The following is a 26,325-nucleotide window of genomic DNA, read 5'->3' as shown; positions in this document are numbered from 1 at the left end:
TTTTGAGGAATGGGTAGATAGGATGAGGTTTGATTCAAATATTTAAGCTTAAAATAAGCTTAATATTTTCTTACAAACCTTTAAAATAAAGCTTGATTTTTTTTTTTCTTGGTTTTTTGGTGCACTGACATCATGTATGGGGGGCTCTTTATTTACTTTTCTCTAATGGATCCTTGAGCTGTAAGCATTATTTTGTTACTAGTTATGGAGAAAGCTGGTGCATTTTGCTGCAGTAATTCTAGTTGCATGCATTTATTTGCACATATGGTGTTGGTGATATTCTATGAAATTGTAGAATTGAGTAATAGATGTGATTAAAGAATATATAGCTACTGGGGATGTCCTTTTTCACCTTCATAAACTTAATGAACAACAGTTTGGAAATGATGCAAAATGCTAATTAAAATTTTAATTTGGCAATCATCTCAGTTTGATTAGAAGCAGATGCTGATTATCTGCAGAAATCTAAATGGACCCTTAGAAGATCTTCCTTATTGCTTAAAATTGACTTGTGGAAGTAAAGTCAAACTACTCTACAAAATGTGCAGTTACTTAAGCCCCTTTAGAGCACTGGGGCACTATGATTCTTACTAAATGGCTTTGTGTAATTCATCATTTGAGTTAAGCAGGAACTTTACAGTCCACTCTAAGACTGAATCCTTCTGTACTCACTACTATGTATGTTCTTTCTGAAGTACATTCCCTAACTCCTTTGAAATAAAAGTTGCAGAAAAGGCTGCAGTAAAGATTGTGATAAATAAAAACATTCTTTCTCTTAATTTAGTTGAAAGCAGCTAGACAACATTTGGAATACAGTCTGAATCCTGAGGCAGATGTTCTGCTGTAACTCTGGATTTCTAAAGTAAAATTGAAATGACAGCTGTGCCAAAAATGTAGTGGAAAATAGGATCATGTACACTAGGCTCCTCAGCTTAAGGTAGAAGAAGTGGGAAGGGGAACCACACTACTTGTGTGATAATGTGTTCTAGCACTCAGTAGTTGACCAGGTCATACTTGACTGCCATTTATCTAAAGGCTTAGAAAAGGTGAAAAAATAGCAAATCCTAACCTCATCCTTACAGATTTTCAGTTTTTAACAGTTAGTATTGTTGGATTCTTGGAAGAAACTTGATATAGACAAGCAGAAAGGTGTCATCAAGTGTCTCCTCTTTTCTCTGTAAATATTTGAGAGATTCTTTCAGGGAATGAGAAAAGAAAAAAACTGAGAAATTAATACTTTATTTTTAAAAATGATACCAATATGTTGTGCAAGATTTTTTTTTTTTAATAATCAAGGTGTTAAGTTCCTTTGTAGTGGTTAAAGTTCAAAATGTTTGAAAAATGAATTTATTTTTTACATAGCAGTGAATGCAGTAGCTTTGGAAATGTTTATATTGTTCCTTAATACAGCAGCATAAAAGCTGACAGGATGATTTCTGCAGGATATAATTACTCTGCAAGTAGAATTTACTAACTGCTGTTTTTGACAAGCTGTTTGGGATAAGCTTCAGAAGATGGTCTGCCAACTTTAAGACAGTCTTCCTGGCTAATCCTGTGATTGAATCTAGAGAAACATTTGTTATCAAGTTTCTTTAAAATTGCTTCTGATGTTACTATCCTGATTTGTAAATGAAAGAAAATTTGTTGATATATTTACTGGAAGCTCTTATTTTTCTGTTAGCTCTTCCGTCATGTGCGACTCTAGCTTGTATGTGGTAGTGTTTCTAGGTAATTCTGTAGTAATTGTTTGGTTGAGCTTTCCTTTAAATGGATATAGAGAAATGTTTGTCAGGAATGTATGAGGCTGAACTTGTATAACTGAGTTTTTTTGCTGTGATTATTGTAACCATGAATTAGCTGCATAGTGGGGCAGATCATAAAATGTTCTTTCTGTGCCTACTCTTGACTCTAAAAAAAAAAGGTCCAAACAATGTTTCACTTGATGGATAAGAACAGATAATTCCAAGTGCTGCCCTTTGTATTTTTAGGTATGCCAGGAAGCTGAACTTCAGCTAAGATATAAAGTTGTAGTATTTTCAAAGATAAAATTTTCTTCTTAATTAATTTGTGCTTGGCCAAAATGAAATTGATAATCATCAGGTTTGTGAATGACAGATTTATAAGCCTCTAGAATGTTTTCTTTAAGGCTCCTTTTAATTGGTAGGAGAGCTGGGAATGGTGTCCTTTGCTAATCAAACAATTCATTAACTTGCTGATTACTTTATATTCTCAAATTTAATGGTATCTAGGTTAATACTTTGGTATTCTAGCGCTAGCTTAGTTTGTAGTGTGATGTGTGGCAATGGAGAAGATTGATTAAGAAATTATTATTTTTTCTGCTTCATGCCTAGAGTTGCAATTCAGCAAAGTATAGATTGGCATAACTTGTTTTTGGTACCCACTTGAGTACCAGCTGCTCTCTTGACTCAAAGCAAATTTTAGAAGTTCATTTTCTAAGGACACCAGTGGCATGTGCACATAAATACCTGAAGCTCAGTCCTGAAAAAGGAAAGGACTTTGTGCATGGAGTTCTTGTTCCTTACTTGCAGAAACAGTACAACTAAGTAGTTGGACACATATATAGCAGTATAATGTGTGCATGCATCTTTCTCTTCATTAAAACAGAATAGTGATATCAATTTATTTTTAAGTTTTTGGACTACCTCACTGACTGTGTTTGTTTAACCAAGCCCTGCGTATTAAATTATTTATATTTTAATCTAAATTTATGCGTCTTTGTGTTTCCAGGACACTTCTGTGATTAAAAGTCAATGAATAAACTGCATGTAGAAGGCAAGAAAACTAAAAATAATAGAACTTGTCCTGAGTGCTTGCTTCTTTTCCTTCCTCTCTTTTTCTATCTTTATTTTTCCTAAGTCTCAGGAATTTACAATTAATTGTTTGAAGCTATGCTACCTGACCCATGTCACTGAAAAGGGAAGATCCTTTTCCTGGTGTTATTTGCTTGTGCAAAGCAAAGTCTGACATAGTGATAAGCAGCTTACTAAACTGACTACAAATGAATAAGGCAAAACTAGTGAATTCTTTTCTGTGAGGTGAGTTTAATCAGTGCCGTGTAGAGGGTCAGATGACTGGTGAGACACTCAGAAGACTAGGGTTTTTTTTTAATATTTTGAGCAACAATGTTTTACCTGGTGAAGATCACCAAGTTCTGTCAGAAGTTAAGCAGCCTGTTTATCTTTCCAATCTCAGTTAGAATCCTAAAAGCTGTATTTAATTGTATTTAATTTTTAAATGCTTACTGGACTGTGTATTTGCAGGTGCTATTTTAGGATGAAATTATTAAATATACCAACTGTAGTACTCTTACTTAAATTATTAAAAACCCCAAAAACAACAGTAAAAAAGAAGCTTTTCTAGCTTCTGTGAACCAAGAAAAATTGGGACATGTGTTCATGATGCTCTGGATGCAGCAATACAGGCATGGCCTAACTGAAAGCTTGAGACTTTAGACTATGAGTAGTGTATTCCTTTGCATTGCAACTTCAGCCAATTTGATGTGAAAATGGTGAAATCATTAATGCCAGTGGAAGGTTTATTTTTTCATGTTCCAGTCTTTAGGGAAGCTAGTGTTATTTTTGAATGTATTCTGGAGTAATTTTCCAGCTTTAGGTGGGGGCCTAGGATTATCCTTGTTTCTTCTTCCTCTTTCTTTCTATTAGTTGAAAACATGAAGGCAATGTGAATTTGATGAAAAGGCAAGGAGCAAAGTGTATGTGAGGCTCCTGTATGTTTGCCTAACCTGTAAGATACTTGAGCTTGTAAGAAATAAATTATTTAACAGCTTTATGTATATAATTTATGTATATAATAAACAATGGTTTGCAATACTATTTGTGTTAGTTTGAAAAATAACATTTCTGATAAAACTGTATTTTTGGTCACACTGTCTTACCTAAATCTCTAGTAATGGCCCATTAACCTAATTTATGTTAGGGTTCACCAGGATCACTTTTACCCCAACAACGTTAAATTATTTGCTAGTGAAGTGCAAGAAAATCTAAAATGATTGTCACTACATCTGTACAAAATTGATATGGTCAAATTACTAATTAAGAAGGATGAAGACAGCTTGTGAAGTTTGGAGTAAATCCCCCTTGAAATTAAGTGTAATACTGGAAAAAATGGTTTTGTTGATGAAATTAAGCTGATTTGTTTTGGAAGAACAAATAAAGAAGGAACCTTTGCCTTTCCCTCTTCTCCCCTCAATATTTCTTGTCTGTAAAAGTTTCTGGACTCCTTTAATAGCTCTCTGGGAAAAACACTCTGCTCTGTCCTTGGCTTAGTTTGTTTGATGGAGTTATTTTTAGTAAGATATGCTAGAAGAAGTGGTGGAATTGTAACCACCATTGCTATACAGTGTGTTGTACTGTTTTTATTTGGTCAGCGTATTTACACAGTTATTGAGGGTTTAGAATGGCATGGTGGACAGGCTCTCCTAAGGGATTTCTACTAAGAATGCATAAAACTGTTACATCTGAAAATGGAAGCCACTATTTTGGAGTTAAAATGAAAACTTAGGTCTCTGGTAACTGAAAGGCAGGCTTGCAGGCTGATGCAGTGACTTAGATTTATACTTATTTAGACAAGAAATAGATCATCTGGAGTTTTGGTACCACTGTGTGAAATTTGTATATAGTTTCAGTATGTCATGAAAAGCAGGAATTTTTCAAAGTCTTAAAAAGAATGAGATTGTTAATGAGAGTATTTTATAGAAAGTATTTTCTTGATTCATTTACAGAAACAAATTTAATTGTTTTGATACAGTTATTTTGTTAAAGAATGCTTTCTTTACAGGCTGCTGAGCTTTACATTTTTACATTCAGAAATATAATGCTGTTGTGTATTTCCTCTTTCTTCAAAGCTACATTCTTCTGCCTTGCTGGCATCTTTATTATTATTTTTTAAAGCTGGTTTTCCTGAGAGAGTACTACAGATTACATCGAGATGTAGACAGGGTAACTAACCAGAAGCCTTTTCAACATAGCTGCCTTGGCTATTTCATACGCATATATCATATCACTAATTTTCACTCGGCTACTCCTTCAAGTTTGAAATTAAATGGTCCTTCCCATGACTTCCAAGAGAAGTGGGTTTTCTTGGGTTTTTCAGTTGAGAAAGAAAGAAGTTTTGGTGAAATGCCCATTAAACTATGTATCAGTGTTGGTCAATAAATTAGATATTCTGCCTCATTCAGAGAATAAAATTGCTTAAGTACATCCCTTCCCAGGGAAAGACATTGGGTGACTTCATCTTGCATTTGGACTCTGCACATTTATTGTATGTGATGGCATGGGCTTGGTTCCTGACTAGTTTCTAAAAACTACCTTGACTGCAGCCTTGTATGGCTCACTGTAGGTTTTGGAGCACACATCCAGTTCGTGGAAAGCAGTGTCACACAATGTGTTATGCTTTGGTGACACTTGCGTCCATCCACGCTTTTGGAAGGTACTCTGCCTTCCTTAACATTTAAAATCCTTTCAGTCAGGGACTACTCCCATTATACTTCATCAAAAGCATGTTATGCAAAATGTGTGTGGATTTGGGTGCCACAATATAAGAAAAATATAAAGTTATTAGAGTGTCCGAAGGAGGGTGAGGAGGATGGTGGAAGGTCTGGAGGTGAAGCCGTATGAGGAGTGGCTGAGTCACTTGGTCTGTTCAGCCTGGAGGAGACTGAGAGGAGACCTCATTGCAGTTTGCAACTTCCTCATGAAGGGAAGAGGAGGGGCAGACACTGATCTTTTCTCTGGTGGTCAGTGACAGCACCCAAGGGAATGGCCTGAAACTGTAACAGGAGGTTGGGTATTAGAAAGAGGTTCTTCACCCAGAGTTGCTGGGCACTGGAACAGCTCCCCAGGGCAGTGGTCACAGCACCAAACCTGAGAGTTCAGGAGGTGTTTGGACAATGCTCTTGGGCACTTGGGGTTAGTCTTGGGAGCAGGAAGTGAACTTTATGATCCTGATGGGTCCCTTCCGGCTCTGTATATTCTATGATTGTATGATGTATATCTATGTATATGCACTACATAAGATTTTTTTGTTATGAAATGTAATATTGTGATTTTAAAATATGTTGTTTAATTAGAACATTGCTACTTTACTTACTTGTTTCAAGAACTGCAAAAGCACTAACACCCAGAGGACAGTAAAGATACCATTGTTCTCACTCCTTAGAAAAAGGGAAGTTAAATTCCTGAATATAGTTATATATACAATTAGATATAGTTTTGTTTTATCTGTATTTAAAAATAAGCTGAAACTGTTCTTTTTGTTAATATGTGATGAAGGTAAGTCTTTACTAATTGCCATTTATTCATCTTGCTTTGTTTTAATGCATATCTAGAGAAGCGAAGATTGTCATGAGTTTTATTTTAGAGAAGCTGACTTCTAAAAAGTGTGTTTTGCAGTTCTTGTTAATGCTTAAAATTATTGTAGTTTAAAATCTGCCCTTCTACTTCAGAGGGAAGGTTGCTTAACACTATTGACGACTAGTGTTTTGCTGGTTTCTGCTTAATTAATTATTAATGATCACTTACTGTATATGTAGCTCTTTCTTTTTTCAACTAAACTGATAATATTACAGGTTAAGAAATACTTTAGCTCATGCTAATAAAATAAAAAAGCCTTATCCTAAAGTATTCTAACAGTTTTAAAACAAATTCTTAATTTTAGATTGGTGAAGACCTGAAAAATGAATTGGCTAATGAGCTGAGTGTGTCAACTCCTGGCTTCAATATGTCTAAAGTAAAAGAACAAATGTTCTATAAGGTAAGTAAAAATTGCTGAGTCCCACAGATCTGCATTCATTCCCTCTCAGTTAAATGCAAAGTTACTAATTTTAAGTTTACCTGATAGTCACAGTAAATCCAAGTATCTTTAAGACTAATGAGAGTTCCTCTACTTGATGTGAGTACCAGAGTGGAGGGAGTGACTGGGAAAATGAAGCAAGCTTCAAACTACTACTAATGTCTTCTGTCCTTCTGTCTTCTGCCATCTCCTACTTTTGCCACAAAAATGATCTTAAGTTTTAATGTTTCCCAGACAAATGACTTAATTTACCTGGCTATCAGATTGTTCAGGATGGAGACATTGTCCAACATCTATTGCTGAAATTAGGGCTGGTCTGATTGTATTAGTGAGAAATTTGTTTTGCAAGAGAGCAAGGGGAGAGGAAAAAATTCCTAATGTGACCCACCGATTCTTTGGAGTGAAGCTGGCTGGGTTCCAGATCAGCTAGCAGAACCTTTTGTATGTGGCTTACATGAATCAAATATTCCTAGACGTTTGAAACAGAAATCCATTTTCAAGTATCAAACCAGTAAGTGATGCAAAGCTATGTAATTGGATCAATACTTGTAGACACAAACTTTGAAGTACTTTATTTTGCCGAGGTACATGACTTTCTGTAAGCAAAATAATGATTAGCTATTCCTAAATCAAGATTTAATTTCACAGTCTTTGAATTTTGTCTGGAGACAATACTAAAAGACAGAAAATTACCTAAAGCTTTACTGGTCCATCTTGAATCTTAGGGCTGTAAACATTACTGCTACTGTGTTATTTTCCTATTCCACAATGTGGGTTTTTCTTCCTTCTCAGGTTGGACTTGCCGATGCTGTGGATTTATTTAGAGCCAGAAAAGTATTTATTAAAGATGGTTTTGCCTATGTGCCATTTAAGGAGATTGATGTGATTGTTTTGAATCACTATAGAACAAAATTGTCTAAAGCACTGGCGGTAAGTCAGATGAAGTCTGATTTTCACAACTCTTGTATTGTTTGGTGACACTCCTGGACAACAGCCTTTTTGGGTTTAAAATGTATATGCTTCCATCTGGAGAATACCAGAAACCTTACTACAAGTACTAGTAGCACTGAAAAACATTGGTTGTGAGCCGAGTGTCCATTAATTTAGCATATAATGTGTATTCTAAAGAAATTTGTGCTAGAGGATTTTAGCAATTGTTTTGCACAGAGATAGTAACGTGCCCTTTCATTCAACATGTCAGCCCTATGCACACAACTGTTTTTTTACTGGTATCTATCTTTGCTCCTACAACATTTTGCAACAGTTTTTTGTTGGAGCAAGTGAAATAGCTGTGGATTTTTACTCTATGTTAAGTTGGTAAGAACTGAGATTAGCTCACTTGGTTAGAGCATGGTGCTAATAATGCCAAGGTCATTAGTCATCATTCAGTCTCTGAACAGGTCATGAACTTAAGGGTTGGGCTTGAAGGTCCTTGTGGGTCCATTCTAACCTTGAATATTCTATGAACTCAAATGAGGATAAGCCAGAGTATGTCAGGCAATGGTAAAGTTTTTGTTGTACAAACATTTGAGTTATCATATCTAGTTAGGACATCTGTGGTAAACACTGTATGTGAATGTCCTTCTGTTAGTAATTTGATCAGCTCAGGAATTGTTTCTTTTACAATATCTCTGAGACTCTTCACAAGGTTTAAAAATGGGTGATCATGCCTAATACACAAAATTTTAGTCCTAGAAAATGCAGCATTGAATAACATGAAGGCAGATAGGATTGCTTTTCAAAAATGTTTTCAAAACCTTGTATTGTTATGTTACATTAATGCCAAGGCTGACCACGAACATTTAGTAAACAAACAGTGGGAAGCAAAAATGCATTCCTTTATCAAATTAGGAAATTAGCATACTGCAGTCTTGTTTTGAATGTAACTGGAGTCTGTGAAATTACTTAATGTACAGTGAAAATTGTGATAGTCTTATATGAACATTTTCCTTGGAACTCTTTAAGAGAACTGCAAGTAGAGATGCCTATATTTGAGTTGATGCATAATGTTTTTGTTGAAAGCTGATAACACTTCTGTGGGATTTAAAAAGAATGAATGTATTCCACAGAAATGTGGCTAATTATGCACATTATCTGCATCTCTTCAAAATACTTTTGAGAAGCTTTGTGAACATCCTAAATTTATGTCTTGTGTGAATCGCTGAGAAGTCTGAAAAACAGTAAGAGCTGCAATGAGTAGGCCCTGACTTAGTTTGAAGAGAAATCTGCAAACACACACACTATCTCACACTATCTCATATCCATGTTATTCATTTCACCTGGATTGCCTTCTTAAAGCCAATAACTGCTTTTTAGGAAAGAAGTACTTCTTTACGTGATACTTTGTAGTCATGGTTTAGAAATTTGGACACTCATGACCTAGGAAAACTACCTTCTACAGAATTGTTGTATTTGAAGTTATTGTGGTGCTTTGGGTTCACATTAGTCTTTTAATAGATAAGGTTTGTTTATTAAAGTTCACCATGTTTTTGAGGTAAAGGATAAAAGATTAATGATTTCTGTCCTATTCCAAAGTTTTGAATTGAACTTGGGGGGGTTTTGATTACTAAATTAGTTTGAGAAGCTGTATTTAGGAAACTGTTTCAGCTACTTTTAACCAGTGCAGTGCACTGCTAAGAGATGCTAGGGATTATTGAGTCTTTGGAAATGAAGGCTAAAGTTCCAGCATGTTTTACAGAGATCAGTCTAATGTTAACTCTGTTGCATGAGGGGCTTAATTGAAGTGAGGTACTTGGTAGCTGGTTACTTTGCGTAGTTTTCAGTGGAACAAAGCTATAAACATCAATTATGTTTCAGTGAAACTGTAAAAATACACTTTTAAAGAAAGGATTGTGTATATATAAATCCAGAGGATAATCTTAACAATTGTCCTCAGCCATATCTGGAGTGAAAAGGCAGAAGTTATGACACAATAGCACAATTCAAGTATTGTTTGTGAAAAGTAGTTGTTGAAATACTGTTTGATCTAGGCCCAAGTTCTGCAAGTACAGCTGGTTTAGCTGTGCTTTTATAGGACATGGATGTTTTTTTTGTGTCTGCTGCAAAAGAGAAATCGGCCAAGAGAAATGTGTTCATTTCAGGCGCTCTGATGATACAGAGGTCTTCATGACTTTGCACAGAAGTTGTGCAACACGGCCAAACTTAATTAAGAAGTAATAAAGTCTTGAACATCATCACCTGTTTTGTTATTTGTCTCTTAATGAATATATCTGATAACATTGCCACTTTGGTAAGCATTACTTTTATGTTCTTTTGGGAGTATGTTTTAATTGTTTTGCAGCTTCTGGGTGTTTGCACTTTGCTCTCAGCATTTTCTAGTGGACAATCCTTGTATTATAATTTGAGAATTTAAGACTGTAATGGTGTGATAATCTGAATTAGGTTTATTCTATTTCTAAAGAAGGGGTTTGTAAAATTAGGTTAAAAATTGTATTTTTTGTTAAATATTTTGATATCACTGGCTTAAAACTAACTGGATGGCTGGGTCTCAGCTGTGGTGGTGAATGGAGCCACATTCAGTTGGTGTCTGGTCACTAGTGGTGTTCCCAGGGCTCAGTATTGGATCCAGTCCTGTTTAACATCTTTACTGATGCCCTAGATGAAGGGATGAAGTATTCTCTTTGTAAATTAATGAATGGCATCAAGTTGTTTTGGAGTGTCATCTGCTGGAATCACACCTTCCTATGAAGGCTCTCCAGATCTGGATCTGGGCAGGCTGGATAGATGGGCGATGAATGGTATGATGTTCAACAAAGCCATGTGCTAGATCCTGCACTTGGGTCACAACAGCCCCAGGCAGTGCCACAGGCTGAGGGCAGAGTGGCTGGAAAGCTGCCCTGCAGAAAAGCCCTGGGGGTCCTGGTTGACAGCTGGCTGAACATGATCCAGTGTGTGCCCAGGTGGCCCTGAAGGCCAGTGCATCCTGGCCTGAACCAGCAATAGTGTGGCCAGCAGGACCAGGGCAGGGATTGTCCCCCTGTACTCAGCACTGCTGAGGCCACACCTCAAATCCTGTGTCCAGTTTTGGGCCTCTCAGTTCAAGAAGGACATTGAGGTGTGTCCAGACAAGGGCAACAGAGCCTGTGAAGGGTCTGCAGCACAAGTCTCATGAGGGGTGGCTGAGGGAGCTGGGGTTGTTTAACCTGAAGAAACAGAAGCTCAAGGGAGACCTTATTGTTACCTACACCTGCCTGAAAGGAGGTTGTAGCAAGGTTGACCTCTGCTTCCAGGTGATTTGAGACAGGACAAGAAGACAGCCTCAAGCTGCGCCAGGGGAGGTTCAGGTTGGATAGTAGAAGGAATTTCTTCACTGGAGGGGTGATTAGGTATTGGAGTGGGCTACACAGGGAGACTGTGGAGTCACTGTCCTTGGAGGTGTTTAAGGAAAGATTGAACATGGCACTTGGTGCCATGGTCTGTTTGATGAAGTGGTGTTTGGTTATAGGTTAGACTTGATCATCTCACAGGTCTTTTGTAGCGTAGTTGATTCTGCAGTTCTGTGACTAGGCAATACTTCTGGTTTTGACAAAATACCCTGGTTATAGATATTGGGGAGATGGTTTTTCAAGCATGTACTTTCTTACAGCTCTCAGAGGCACAATTTTTCAATGTTACAGCACCACAGTTTTCCAGTATGGGTTGTTTGTGCAGTATTATTGATTATTTGTATTTGATCCATGTTTTGCTTTGTGGAGCTTATTTGGTGCTACTCTAAGTAGTCACATGTGCAGGTTTTTGGAAGGAGTTATGCCTAGGCAGGAATGATATTATGATGACCTGTCCTGCCTTTTCCAAGGTACTCTGAAATTGTACACCTTATGGGAGTGTGCTTGTGCTAAAAATGCTCTTCCTAGGTCTCCTAAGCATTGAATAATTTGGATGGTTGCCTAGCCTTGTTACATTGCTCACTACACTGCAGATGTATGTCACCATCCTATATATTAGAGCGATTCTAATTGGGGTTGTAAGGGAGGAATAGAATGAGAGTGAATTGATGTGTTGACACTGAGCTTTGAAAGAACAGTAAATAATTCATAGCACTGACTTTAAAAAAAAGTTTTGTGTTGACACTGGCAGAAATTCAGTTCAGTCAGTTACACTTTAATCACTTACTAGTCAAGTCCATGAAGCATTCAGATGTTCTCTTTCATCATTTAAAAACAAGTTTGACATCCCAACTGTGGCTATTTCTTGAGGCTTTTTAATAAGAGGAGTTGATATTAGTCAAGCCTTCTTGGCAGTTCCAAGTACAACTGAAGATGTTAATTTTATGCGCAAAATCAATACTGCAAAGGCCATATGTATTCTCTGACTCATTTGATAGTAAATAATTTCCTTGTGCCATTAATGATGATTAAACTGTAGAAAGCTTAAACATTTTCTGTAACATGTGAGCAGTAATGTTAGCACAACAATTGTTTTATAATGTAACACAATTTAAATTCATAGAAGTTTGCTTAATGTTTTATTCATGAGGGTTTCACTGCATTTACACTAACATACAAAATTATGCATCTCATATTTGAGGGAAGTATTAAAAAAATTCAGAAGATTCAGCTTAGTGTCATGGCTCAGACACTAATCACAGACCTATATCAGAGCTATACTGGTCTCAGTACTGCACAAAAGGATTGCTCCAGAGAAATCTGAAGTGAGACAAAAGACGGAGAGGATGGAAGAAGCAGCTGACAGATGGACACAGGATGGAAGGAGAAACCCACACTGAAGCAGGTGGAGAGTCCTGAAGGAACCATAGCTTGTGAAGAGCCCATATTTAAGCATTTTTGTTTTCCTGAAGGACTGCATCCCATGGGAGAAAACTGATCCAGAGCAGGGGGGATCCTGAGCAGGCAGGAGGTGTGGAGAGGATCTGTTCTGGACCAGTCACAGCTGCCCCTGCTGCCCTGGGGGAGGTGTGGGAATCCTGGGGGAAGGGGCACAGTGCAACTGATGAGAGAGGAAAGCAGAGGCTTTGCAAGCCTCATTTGTCTCTGCTCCTCACTACCTAAGTCTAATTGACAGTAAATTACATTCATTTCCCTCACGTTGGGTCTGTTTCACTTGCAGTGGTAATTGTTTATCAATGTCCCCTGTCTTTATCAGCATCTGTGTGGGAATTTGGCCTTAGGTTGGTGTGAGTTATCTGTGGCTGGTCTTCTAATATTTTGTTGTGAGACTTGTAGTTCTGCTGAGGTTGGATACTGGAGGAAAGGAGGCTCAGCATGCTGGTTTCAGCTCACACAGCCACGTTAGCTCCTGTGTTTCCTGGGCTCTTTCTTTCAAAGAGCTTCCTGATAAATTCAAAATGTGGGAATCCTAGATACTGAAAAACCCGACTCTGGGATGCCTCCAGTAGTGTTTGAATCAAATAGATTGAATCTTTGTCATTTTACCTTCATGAACATTACATTCAGAAAATGCTTTGTTTTAAAGTTTTTGTGGTTTTTGAGCAGTATATTTTAAAGCTATAAGCTGATGCTTGAGAATGTGTAAATATTCCTGCTGTGTGAGTGCTTTTATGGTGTGTTGAAGAGTTTTATTTTACAAAGACTTATAATTATCTATCTTAGCATAACTGAGCCATAGACTTATTATATTGTTTTTAAATACTGCCCCTTTTTTTGCCTAGCTATTGAAGTAATAATTCTGCTGGTCTCTGAATTACTGCAAAAAAGTTGCTTTTGTGAAAACTCTTTGTCAGAACATAATATAACATCTTACTGTTTGCAAATCAAAATATAACCTAGAAATAGCACTAATTGGTGCCATAAGAAATTAGTTCCAATATTAATACATACAATCTTGATAGAGCGTTTTTCTTCCTAATTTAATACCAGCACTTTTTTAGTTTGAATTATTATCTTGTGTAATCTGAAAAAATGTCTACAAATAAAATTGTTGGGTTTTAGGGGCTCACTGCAAAAGGAAGATCTTACTGGTGTTGTCTAATTTTGTATATTTTTTCTTGATTCCTTTCCTGATTTGGCATGTAATCTTTTAAACAGTTAGAAATGGGAATCAAATAAGTTGCATCACTAATATTTGTAATGATTTGTCCTTTAAAATGAAATATTAGTCAAACCAATATGGTATTTTGGTTGACTTATGCTATAGTTACAAAGAACCTCCTAATTCAGAAAAGTATCAGTATAGATAGCACCATCTGTGAAACATTTTCTTCCTAAAATGCCTCTATTTTTAAGCAGTAGAGCAGAAGGCTTTATGTGGTGGCATTAATGTTGAGAAAGTATGATTGATGATGGTCTTGTCACTTGAAATTCATTTCAGGTGTTGTGTTCCCAGTGTTAACTTGAAGTAATTCACTGTAACATAAATGGATGGTTTTTATAATATGCACATACAAGGTTAGTAAGGTAATAACTTAGGCAGTGTAAGGTAAAACGTGATTACAGCAACTTTGTCCTCTGAATCTCTCAGGGAAAGTTTGCAGTGAGAATTTTGCAGAGAAGCAGCTGGTCTTGGTTTCTGAGTATCACAAGGTCATTGTTTAAGGCACAGGTCAACTGAATAAAATGGTGATACTTTGAGTGGGAGAAGTGATATTCAGGGAAATTATTTAGAGAGAGTGTGTGTGAAGAGAAGACTGAAGCTTGTGTGTGGACTTGTTACTGGACTTTGCTTTGTGGCTTTTTTTTTGGCCGTTGTCCCATTGCTATTTTCTAAAATACATCCTTCAGTGTTTTATCTCCTCTACTAATTGAAGTACATATGTTCCTTCTAGAGACCACATAGATTGCTAGCATAAAGTAATTATAAATAATGTTGGAAGGCTAAATGAAATTTGACTGTATTCAATATTTTTTCTTTATATTTTATTCTCTTGTCTTCTTGCATCTTTTATACCAAGTGTAAGAATTTGTTAAGTACAAAATTTGCAACATAAACATTTGCTGTGGTCTCTACATAGTCCTGTCTAGTCTGATTTGTATGAAAATGCTTCAATCTTCAAATCCACATTGATTTTTCATAATAGTCAAGCTAACAAAACAAGATTTGCAGTACTTGAAGCATGTGGAAGGCTTGCCTAAGTAAGTTGTTCCCCAAATTTCAGAAAAAAAATGGAATTGAATATATTGGTTGCAAATGCAATTTTTTCTTTGTTGTGTGAGAGATGTGATAACCTGAAAACTCGTCAGTTAATTTGGCACCTATTAAATGTAATTTATTAATATACTGGTAACAATAATTTGCAAATTATGCACTTTAGTCAGTGAGAAGGAACTGTAATAGCATATGCAGTTGGTGAGTAAACAAAAGTCTGTATCTATCTGGAGTTAATTTCCTCCACTGTACTCTGACTTAGCAAGTTTATGGAGCAAGCAAAAAGAAATGGGTTCAATCACTAAAAATTGTGATGACTGCTTCTCCAATTATGTGAGTCTTTTTCACACATTTTGCAATAAAATATGGAGAATGGCTGTTCTCCTTAGTAAAGTGTTATGATGTCCTAAGCTATGGAATGTACATTGCACATGTGACATTAGCATGTTTGTTGCCATTCCTACTAATGATAAAGATTGGCTGACCTTTGGGGAAGGGCTAAATTTTAAATCCTTTTTTCAGTCAGAAGGAAAAATTGGAAATGACTGTCAGTAGATAAAAATCAGACTTGAAATAAATTGAACACCTGGTACTCATCTCAGGTCTTGGCAGATTAACTTAGAGAATCTTTTTAGAGGTTGGAGCACTCCTTAAAGCAATGAGTGGCAGACTAAAGTATGCACAAGTTTTATCTCAGCAATGCCTTTGCCAAGATGTGTTTCAAAGAAATTCTGCTGTAAACTAATTTTAAAAAGCTCCACTAATTTTACTGATTACACAGCTCGAGTGTTTTGAATTCTTTTAAGAAACAAGTAGCAATATGCTTTTTGAACTTACTGAATATTTATTTTCAGACTTCAAATATAGATTAAGTGAATATTTTTAGAAATGCTTATCACTGTCAGTGTTGCAGTAGCTAATTTCTGGGTGGCCTCATTGTATAACTTTCCATTTTACTGCAGTTTCCCAAAGGATATTTCATATGTTAATGTATTGCTTCTTCAATTAATTGCTAATCTGCATACCTATGCTATAGAGACTTTTTTGTAGTTCTTGTAAATGAAGATTATTTTTCAGAATAACCTTTTCTGAATAATAGGGAAGTAGGGTATGTTTCAGAGGCTGTATGTTAGAACAGAATTTTTATAACAGAAAATATTCCTGAAATATTAGCAACATTGTTGGGGAAGATGAAACAAGAAAGCCTTATAAATATGATTGCCTGGTAAAAGATTTTGAGAATATAGAAACTATAAGTGAGATTGAAATGAAATCAAGCTTTGAGGTACCAAGCCTTAGTTACTGAACAACTGGAAAACAATGGTATTGCTGGCTGAAGGTAATCCCCTTTTGATGAAACAATACTCTCTGCTTGCAGACAGGTGCAAGGGTCAGAGCAGACCCTATTGGCTTGGCAGAAGGGGTCCAAAGAATAGTTTTTAGGGTTTAAAATGTAACACAGTATGGTAGTGTCATGATTCTTATAGGCTGTATGTAAATGCTATAGGATTTGTATATTATTTGACTGGTTAGTGAAAATTAGAATATTCAGCACAGAAGGAAATTTATTGTATTGTAACTGGAACTTGGCTCTCTTACTCTTGCCCTCTCTTACTCTTGCCCTCTCTTGCTCTTGCCTCTCTCCCTCTTGCTCTTTCAGGCCTGCTCTGAGCTGCAGCTGACAGCTCTAGGCAGGGCCCCTGCACCCACACCCTTTGTAATAAACTGTGTGTTCCAAGAGCTGACTTCAGAGATCTCTCATCTCCGTCTGTCCCGACCGTCCTACCAACCAACACTCTGACAAACATGATTTAATTAGGCTGCAAATATGAGCTGGAGTAGTTTAGCTTGGCTGTAGTAGCATTGGAATCCTGCCCCTGTCCCTTCCCAGCTGTGCCTTCATTTTGCACCTCTGGCTTGAAAAGAAGCAGGTCTCTACTTGGACAGTGACTTGTCTCCAGGAAAGCATCAGGTGCCTCTGCACTGCCTGTGCTCTGCTGCCAAGCTCCTACTGGATCATCACTTTCCTTCTAGTGGCCATTGACCGACCTGCCTCAGGAGTGTACTGCTGTAGCCCTGAATGTTTTGACTGCAGGAATGTTTTAAAGTAGGGTAATCATTGACTTGGCCTTTCTTTTGATTGGATTTCCTCTTGGATTATTCCACAGGTCCTACATGAGTTATGTACGTTTGGTAGTGTCAACATACATAAATGTTTTCTGTCATCTCATTGGTCTGATGATACCTGTGTGAGGGAAGAGACAGAAAAGTACTAAAATATAGATATTTTGTTATAAAAATGGATTTTGGAAGGTGATGATGTATTTGGAAGTCTCCAGTTCTATGTGAAATTTTGTAAAATTTTGCATGTGCTTTATAGATTTTTGCAGGGACACTGAATTAGCTGTCCAGTGTCCTGAGTTGTAGAAAGGCAGAAAATAAGGTGAAGTAGCAGGGAAAAATAGACCAATGAAGATCCGCAGTTTCAATTTACATGTAGCTTGTGAAAGATCTTTTTGGCTGTAGTTTTTTTTCTGTATTTATGTAAACAATACTGCCTTTTTATGTAAATACTAGTGTTTCTCTGTTTGTAAGGATTGATGTTTAATTTAAATAATCTGTATTCTTGAACAAATATCAGAAAGCAAAGGTCTTTTTATTACCATCTGTTGCAAGTTAAGCAAAATGACCTGGTTCATTAGTGACTGCAGCCTTTCTTATGTATGTACACATGGAAAAAAATTGATTAAATTTGGATGTACCGCTTAGAGCTTTAAGTAAGAGAAAAACCAATGCATTTTCCCTGGATTTTTTGTAGCTACGATGGCAAAGTGAGGTAAAGGGTGTCCTGTTACTTGATTTCTTAATCCCAAACATTATTTATGTTTCTTTTACTCCATCCTTTTGATTTATAGATGGTGGAAATAAAATTTTAAAAAATGAAAATCCCAACACATTCCCCCTTCCCCCGCCCACCCCCCCCTTTAAAACTGAAGTGTAAATCAGGAGAATTTTCTTTGGGGATGGTGGAAATGTAGAATTACTTTTTTTCAAAGTGAGTAGACTGCCACCAGTTGTCAGAGTGAATGAATAAAACTATTAATCACTTCTTACTCCAGATGACAGGCTTTTAAAGTAATTTTAGGAAGAGTTGAGTCTCCCAGGCAGTATTGTAGAATGCTAGGCATGTGGCACCCCTTGTTGACAGAAAGTAAATACTTGTTTTTCAATAAAAGTTCATGATAGCTCATATTGCATAGGCAAGTAAATAAAAGAAATGTAATAGGAGGATGTAAATGAAAAAAGTGCTATGAATTAATTTAGCATATATTTAAATTTAAAATCAGCTTCTTATCTGTCTCACACAATACATTTTGCTATGTTAGATACTTTAATAAGTGTGATTTCAAAAGCAAATTATACTATTTTTTCAAAATGGGATTCTAAACTTTACTGAAATTCTTTCCCCTTATTGTTGCTACTGAACAAATGAAAATCTTGGGGTGAATCTGCATTTAAATTTGGTTCTCTGATGTTCCTGTCTAAGAAACAAAAGGCTTTGGAGAGCAGGCATCTTGATGCCTGTAGTTACCTTTTCTTTCTTCCCTGTCAGTGCTTTTATCACTCATAGTACAACCAGCCAATTTTAGACCAACCAGTTTTAAGTAGTAAATCCCGTTGGACTTTTGATCTTAAGTTATTTCAGGAGGAATGAAGAGGGGAGTGTGGTGGATCATCTGATGATGTGCTTTTGTCAAAATTTAGGCTGGGGTATAATCCCTGGTTTTCATCATTAGTGCCCATTCTAGTGGAAGACTATTAGACACATATTAATCTATGTATTTTTCTTATGTTACAGGATAATTGCTGTTAGAGCCTGGAGTAAGAACAGAGATTACTGAACTAATAATTCGAGAGGCAATAATAAAAAAAAATTTCCAAGCTACATGTTTTTAAAACCAGCACCATGCTTAGATCTGTGACTTTGGGAATTTATAATGGCTCCAAGACAAGAGTAATTCTTATGAAGTCCACAACTGAGTACTTAGCTCTTAAGAGATTAGAAATTTTTCAGGCACGGATTTGGGATATTTGAATTCAATTGGTGCAAGGGAGAATATATCATACATGGCATGGGCATAAACCTGTGCTCTGCTAGATGTGGAATACAGGAGAATGAAAGCTCCTGTCCTGCTCGGTGCAGGGTGCTCTGCCAGAACTGCTGGAAATCTGTGCAGAAGCTGTGTGAGGGTCATTGTGAGCACTTCTTTCAGGTGGATAACTTTTCCCCAGGCATGAATACTATTATGAGCATAAGGATATGAGATATTTGAAAAAAAGAAAACAATTTTATTTTCTTTCGTAACATCCTTTGTCTTTGTGACAGTGTCTAGAAGCTAAAGAGAATGTCTCAGAAAGAGAAGCTGCTTTTGTTTTTGTGTTGCTTCTTTTTTTAAAATATTTTTTATTTTAAATATGTAGCTCACCACAAAAATGTAATACTGTGTATAGTAAATGGTAACGTACTCTCATCTGACAAGTGATTACTCTGAGCTCAGGAGTAGTTCTTCAGCTTTTCTCCTTAGGCCTTTTTTTTCCTGAATGTTGGGTAGGACTATCGAAATCTAAGTCACAGTCACCAAGATTTTCCCTGGTCACTGATGTGTGTTCCTTCAGCCACTTAAATAGCATAGCAAAAGCAGCCACAGTGGGATTATGTGATGTTGTTGCTTGAACTTTTAGTACAAGTGTTACATTTTGGATTGAGCGTAGTTCATCTAAGCAAACAGTAGTTTCAATGTATGCTAGCAAAGTGCCCTGGCAGCAGAGAAGGTCAACAGTACCTTGGGCTGTATTGACAGAAGTGTAGCAGGTAGGTAGGGAGAAACCAATTCCCCCTTTACACTTAATAGACCACATCTAGAATATTATGTCTGGTTCGGGGGCTCACAGCACAAGAAAGATGTTGATAAGTTTTGTAAAATTCTACCCTTTTGGTTTTCTCTGTGTGTTGGTGCTGCCAAAGTTGAACCTCCTGCTTCCCAGATTTTCAGCTTTTTTCTGGAAGAGCTCCAGTGAGTTGGCCATCATCCTGTACCATTCTGTTGTAGGTGCAGGACTTCTCAGTTGTGCTTGGTGAATTTCAATTACAATTAGTCACCTGAATTTCTCCTGCAGCCAGGGAATATGGTTGGCACAACACAAGCCCAGGCAACACATGCAGTGTAGAACAGCCCAGGCTTGGCTTACTCAGGTTTACTGTAAATAGAATCCTTAGCTGCTTGCATTTTACGGTGGGCAGTGAGCTGGTTAGCATCACTCCAACCTTCCAACAGCTTTTCAGCCATCTAATTTAACCTGGACTATAAAATTGCACCTTAAATACAGGGATCCAGTATCAAAAGTCTTGTCAAAGCCAAGGCAAATGACATCTACTGTTCCTTACTCGCAGATGTACTTGTTTTTGTGACAGAAGGGAGCCATATTGGTTAAAAAAAAATATTAAAAGTGCATTTCAAGAATTCTAAGCTCTGTGACTTTCCCAGGGTCTAGAGTGAGACTGCCTTGTTTCCCACTCATCCTTATTGCTCCCTCAGAAGATGGATGGAGGACTTGCCTTTAAGTCATCAGGAGCCTCTCCTGATTAGAGTAGCCTTCCAGTAAAGGTGGAGAGTGGATTCATAACTTCAGCTCTCAGTACCCTCAGGTACATCCTGTCAAGTTTCAGAGACTTGGCATTAGAGCACATTTCTTGGTAGATCTCCTGCTGAATCCTTTTTGATTACTTGATAGTTCTTTGCTTCCTTAAATAATCTTTATAAGGTGTAAATGTCTTGAAATTTATCAGTAAAGATGAGTGAAAAATGTTAGAATTGCTCTCAAACTTGCATTTGTCTCTATTTGTGGCATTACTCTTAGAAGTTAAAATACATAAGATCTAATTGATTTCTGTTTACTTTTGGAAATTTGGAAAGTCAATATGTAATACTCCTTTTTTTTTTTTTTGGTTTACTATGTCCTGTAACTTAGCAAACATAATTAAACTATGCACTTTAAATATTACATGGAAATACTGTAGCAATTAAATTTCAGTGTCTGCATAATTGGACTCAAAAGTTTCCTGTATTTGCAGGATTCAAAGCATGGGAATTTGAAAACACTTTTGGATAATTCTATCACTTTTCAACTTAGATTTCTTTGCCTCCTGAAGTCTTTATTCAGCTCTTTAAAATGAGCTCTGTGAATGCACTGTTTTGTGTGTTGGGCTCAAATTTAAGGAAACTTTCAGAAAAGCAAGCTCAGGCAAATTACTAAAAATCAAATTCTATGTATGAATTTTCTATCCATGCTGCTGCAGTTCCACAACTTACATCATGTGGTCCAGCTGAACATTTTACCCGCTGAGTGTGGAGTTTGGAGCAGCTTCCTCAGTTTGGTGTTCTGTGAGCTGACTCTATGAGCGACGGTGGCAGGTTTAGTTCTGGTCAGCACACGGGTGATGCAGTGAGGACTGGGAGCCTTCCTCTGAGCCTGGTGTGGCTAAGGCAGGTGTGCCAGGCGTTTTCCTGCAGGTGTGGCTAAGGCAGTACCTGCCAGGCGTTTTCCCTGCAGGTGTGGCTTAGGCAGTACCTGCCAGGCGTATTCCTGCAGGTGTGGCTAAGGCAGTACCTGCCAGGCGTTTTCCCTGCAGGTGTGGCTAAGGCAGTACCTGCCAGGCGTTTTCCCTGCAGGTGTGGCTTAGGCAGTACCTGCCAGGCGTTTTCCCTGCAGGTGTGGCTAAGGCAGTACCTGCCAGGCGTTTCCCTGCAGGTGTGGCTAAGGCAGTACCTGCCAGGCGCTTTCCCCGCGGGAGCGGCGGGGCTGCGGCTGCAGCTCCGGGCGCGGCCGGCGGAGGGCGCGGCGGGAGCGCCGGACGGGCGCTGGGGCGGCGTTGCGGAGCCGCTGCGTGTTTGGCATCTCTAGCTCCGTCTGTCACATCTGGTGCATGCACAGCTTCCAGGCTCCTGGGTAATATTTTGTTTTGTCCATGATGTTAAGACTATACAGGTTAATCTTGCAGTCAGTAGACTCTATTCCATAAGACTTAGCATCAACTAAACCAAATACCTGACCGTAAATGAGCAGTTACATTTTTCTTGTTTATTATTGTTTAGACTGTTTACCATTGATTTCTATGGTCAAATCGTTGTTCTTATTTTCTTTCCCTAGTGTTTTAGTTAATTTTCTTCCTGATGTCGTTGTATTTTTACTAAATGGACATATGTTCCTTTTTAAATAATCTATATTAAAAGCTTCTTGTAATGTTTAAAAGATGAGTGGTTCTTTCTCTTTGAATATTTTTTACCAGCTGGTGTTGACCCTGGAAAGTCATGCTATCTGGATTTACCAAAAAAGCAGAAAACTGTTGCTCATTAACTTGCTACTCATTTGTTTCGAAAACTGTTCCTGTTTGCCTGTCTTTTCAGCTTTCTGAGGTCATTGCTTGAGCATTTCCATCAAGTCCTCTATAACCTGAAATACTGCAGATGTATCATCATCAGTGGACAGCTGGCTGTAAAAGTCATCCTGAGTTTAGAGTGTTGTTTTTTTTGCCTTGATATGGTTATATTCATCACATCTAGCCTTAATATTCTAGTTTAAGATCTCTGTGTTTGATTTTTTCTTGCAAATATTGTGTATTGCATCTCTGTAGATACTGTTTTACCAGCTGGATATTTAGAGCATTGTCCTGCATTCAATATTGTAAGAAGAGCACAGCCTTTTCCTGGTACTCTGGAGCCACAGTGGCACAGGGGTTCTGTCACAGATTTTTATTCTTGTCAGCTATGAAGTTGCATGTCAGGTTCCTTGTAGAAAATATATATTCCAGATTTTAGCTAATATCTCAAGGTTATATCTAAAACTTTTCAAGAAGAGAACGTAGCATCTACAATCTTATTTCTCCAGACTTGTGTTCTACTTGAATTCTCTTCATTTTCAGATGTAGCTTGTGTTGAGTTGTGTGTTCCGTGCCTGGTAACAAATGCAATTCTTCAGCAAGCTTAAAAAAAGCAAACCACAATTCTACTATAGGCTGCAATAAAAGTAAATAAATAAAGCATGTTACTTATTCTTTGTAGAGCCCCAGCCTTAAAAATGGTTATGCTAGGTGGTAACTGTGCAGCTTAGTGCAGAGGTAACAGGATTAGTGACATGTGGCTCTAGTACCTTCTACAGCATATCTGTGTTATGCCAAGGTATGACTGAGAAGTAGATGAAAGTAGCAGTAGAGTACCATGATAACATGGTGATTTTATTCTTAGGTAAAAGAATACCTATCTCTAGTGGTATCTCTAGTGAAAGCTGTGTGTGTTTAGCACATGTGGAGGCATGTACATTCTGAAAATCATTCTGCATAATATGGCTTTTCTGCATGTGGACTTAAATGTAGTGCAAACATAGTTCAGATTTGCTTCTACTTCAGCTCACGTCTACCTGACTTAAATGGCAGTATAAATTTAGGTTGTCTCACACTTCAGGAACAAGCTGAAACCCTGTTACTGTCTGTGTTCCAGCTGGTAAACCAATGAACAAATAGAGGCTTGAGTGAAAAAGCCTCCAATTCCAATTTGGAATGCTTCTGCAGTTGTCTGCTCTTGCAGCAAGATAAAGCAATAAAATAGCTTTGAAAAATATTTGACACATTTTCTGACATAATTTGCCTGTAAGCAACGAATCCTATATAGCTCAGTTTTGCTGTTTTCCTCCTGTAACAACATTTCCTCCTGCAGTTTGCAATGGTCTTTCTCAAAATAATAAAACTAATAAGAGGCATAGTACTTCCTGAGTAGTAGAGATCTGACTTTATAAACCATAACCCTGTTAGTGATACCTTCGCAGTAAAAATTCTTTTCTGTGTTTTCCTGGATTTGCCATTTTAAGCCTTGTTTGTGGAGTTTCATCCAGAATAATAGTATATAGTGTATAATAGCTGTATACACTTGTGCACTGTGTTTAATTAAAAATATAGTTTAATCGGCTCTTATGATGTGGTTATGCAGCATTAAATTAGTAGGCCCCACAACTGTTAAGAAACAGGCATCTGTTTAAAAAAACCACACATAGCTGAAGATACTTTTAGCACTTGTAAAGATTTTTTTCATGCCTCTTGCTGACCGTGGACACATGAAACTGCCAGCTTGTAAAGGAGAAGGACAGTGTCAGGTAAATTTACTTCCTCTTCTTTTTAGAAAGATTTTATTTATCTGCAAGATAAAGTAAAAGATCTTTGGTATATCAAGTGCTTCTAAACCAACCTTAAAACTACACTGTATGAGTTAAAACAGGTATTTTAAGTTTCTCAAGCTAGTCCTAATGAATTATATTTTTCTTACAAAAAAAATTAGTTGCTATTTATTGATATATCTAACAGTGCATTTAAATTTTTGTAATGACTAACGGAGTTTTTAATTTATAGGTATATATTTACACAAGTATAGTATTTTTATTATTTAAAACTCAAATCAAAATAATATGTAATTTTAGGAAAATGAAACAGACATCAGTATTGTCACTGAATTTACTACACTGTTAATTAAAGTACAAGATAGGTGTCACTGCTGTGGTCAGTCATTATGGAGAAGACATATTCACTTCATGTTTGAATATTGAAGTTTTGGATGTGTCATTCCTTAAGCAAGATTTGCCGCATTAATGAACCAGGGTGAATGGTGAGAATGGTTTATATTTTTGTTGGCTTATTTTACCTTTTCACGTTACCCATCAATCCTAAGTACTTTTCTCAAAAAAGGTGAGGATTTACTCAGTCTTTGTTAGATGAACTAAGTCTTTAATAATTCTCAGGAACACATAAGGAAGATTAAATCCAAACAGACTATTTTAGCCAACCATTCCAACGTAGTTCATTCTGTGAACTTAAAGTTTATCGGGTTTTGTGGATAATAGACTGTTGTGTAAAGTTCTTTTGTTTTGAGTAGAGGGAGTTTTGTTTGGTTGGTTTTTTGGTGGGTGTGTTTAAGTGTACTTGGTTAACCATTAGGACTATATGAAAAATAGTTGCATTTTTATTGAAAACATATGTGGGAATTGACAGAATCTTGTTTCTGTTTATTTGGTGACATACTAAAATGAAGCATGCTATTTTAAACATCTTTGCTGTGTTTTGGTTCGAGAAATACTTGAGATATTTTTAGGATTTGAAATGTAATATTTGGGTTAAGTAATGATGTTTTATGGAGATTTTCTTGGTTTTTATTTTAAATTTTGTGGCATCTAGACTTGACTGTTTAGCCTGGTATAGCTTGTGTTCTGTTTCTACCCAGAAGTCCTGATGGAATTCTGTAATTTTCCTTGCATGTTGCTTTTGATCTCTCTGGTCTCTTTTGGTCCCTTTGATGCTTGTTTGGTGCAAGGTTGGCATGTCTTACTATCCACTTGTATTCCCATAGTGGCAATATTATTGAAAAATACTGATCTGGCCCGTGGTAGCTTCACACTGTTGAAAAGTGCTTTAGCAATGGTCAGCTCAAGAGCAAGGCAAATGCTCCCATACAATATCACTTTGTGCTGTGGATAAAGGGGCCTAATTTGGTGAAAACTGTGATCCTTGTCTTTATCCAAGTTTCAGACTGTCTCAGGCAAACAAAAATTATATAGTCCATTGCCTTCTTCATCTGGAGTACTTTATAGATATAACATTCAGTGAAGAACAACTGAAGTGGCAATAGATGTCAGAGACAGAGCTGAAGTGGCTCTTTCGGAAAATAAGAGGTATTTGGCCTTAGTTGGCAGAAAACAACTTCTTGATAGATACTACAGAAGAGCCGGTCATCTTTAATACTGCTCCACTGGTAGTAAATTTTCTGTACTTTTTGTTCATATATAGATTATATAATTGAAAAATATAGTAAAATATAAATAATTGGCTAATTAAAAGCAAAAAAATGCAATTGAAAAATCAGCATGACAGCTTAGTATGTCTTTTAGAGTGTACGTTAAGAACATTGCAATCTCTTAAAACACTAAAAACACTACACGCTGGTTTTGATTTACTCTCTTCATTTTCCTTTCACCCTATACCACTTGGTAGGGCTGGGTAATGGAATTGGGAATACAGGAGTGAATCTGAACTTGGGGAGAAGAGGAGGGTCACAGCAAGGTTGCATTTTGGTTTTTTGTCTTTGTTTTCCACCACACAAATCTATATTTATTGTCAATACATGAGCATTTCCCCAGGTTGGGTCTGTTTTGCCCATAATGGCAATTGATGAGTAATGGACTTACAGATCTATTTTCCTCCCACTTTCCTTTTAAGTATGTGAATGTCTGGGTGGGAGTTTGGTGCTTAGCCAAGGTCTACCCACCAAATGGTTCTATGACCAGCTCTCACGTTCTCTGAAGTCAAGAGAGTTA

At 37.0% G+C, this 26,325-nt stretch overlaps 1 protein-coding gene across 1 annotated transcript in view; it reads left to right on the top strand.

Annotated features, from left to right (window-relative positions):
• The window catches only part of PRIM2 (DNA primase subunit 2), an 89,664-nt gene that overhangs the window by 15,245 nt on the left and 48,094 nt on the right, over positions 1 to 26,325 (top strand). Inside the window, exons 5-6 of the mRNA XM_031504423.2 lie at positions 6,697 to 6,792; positions 7,624 to 7,761. Of these exons, the coding sequence (XP_031360283.1) occupies positions 6,697 to 6,792; positions 7,624 to 7,761 (234 nt within the window). The remainder of the gene's footprint in view (positions 1 to 6,696; positions 6,793 to 7,623; positions 7,762 to 26,325) is intronic.

This window comes from Lonchura striata, chromosome 3 (assembly GCF_046129695.1).
Source record: "Lonchura striata isolate bLonStr1 chromosome 3, bLonStr1.mat, whole genome shotgun sequence".
Lineage (NCBI taxonomy): Eukaryota > Metazoa > Chordata > Aves > Passeriformes > Estrildidae > Lonchura > Lonchura striata.
This window is presented reverse-complemented; position numbering and strand designations above follow the sequence as displayed.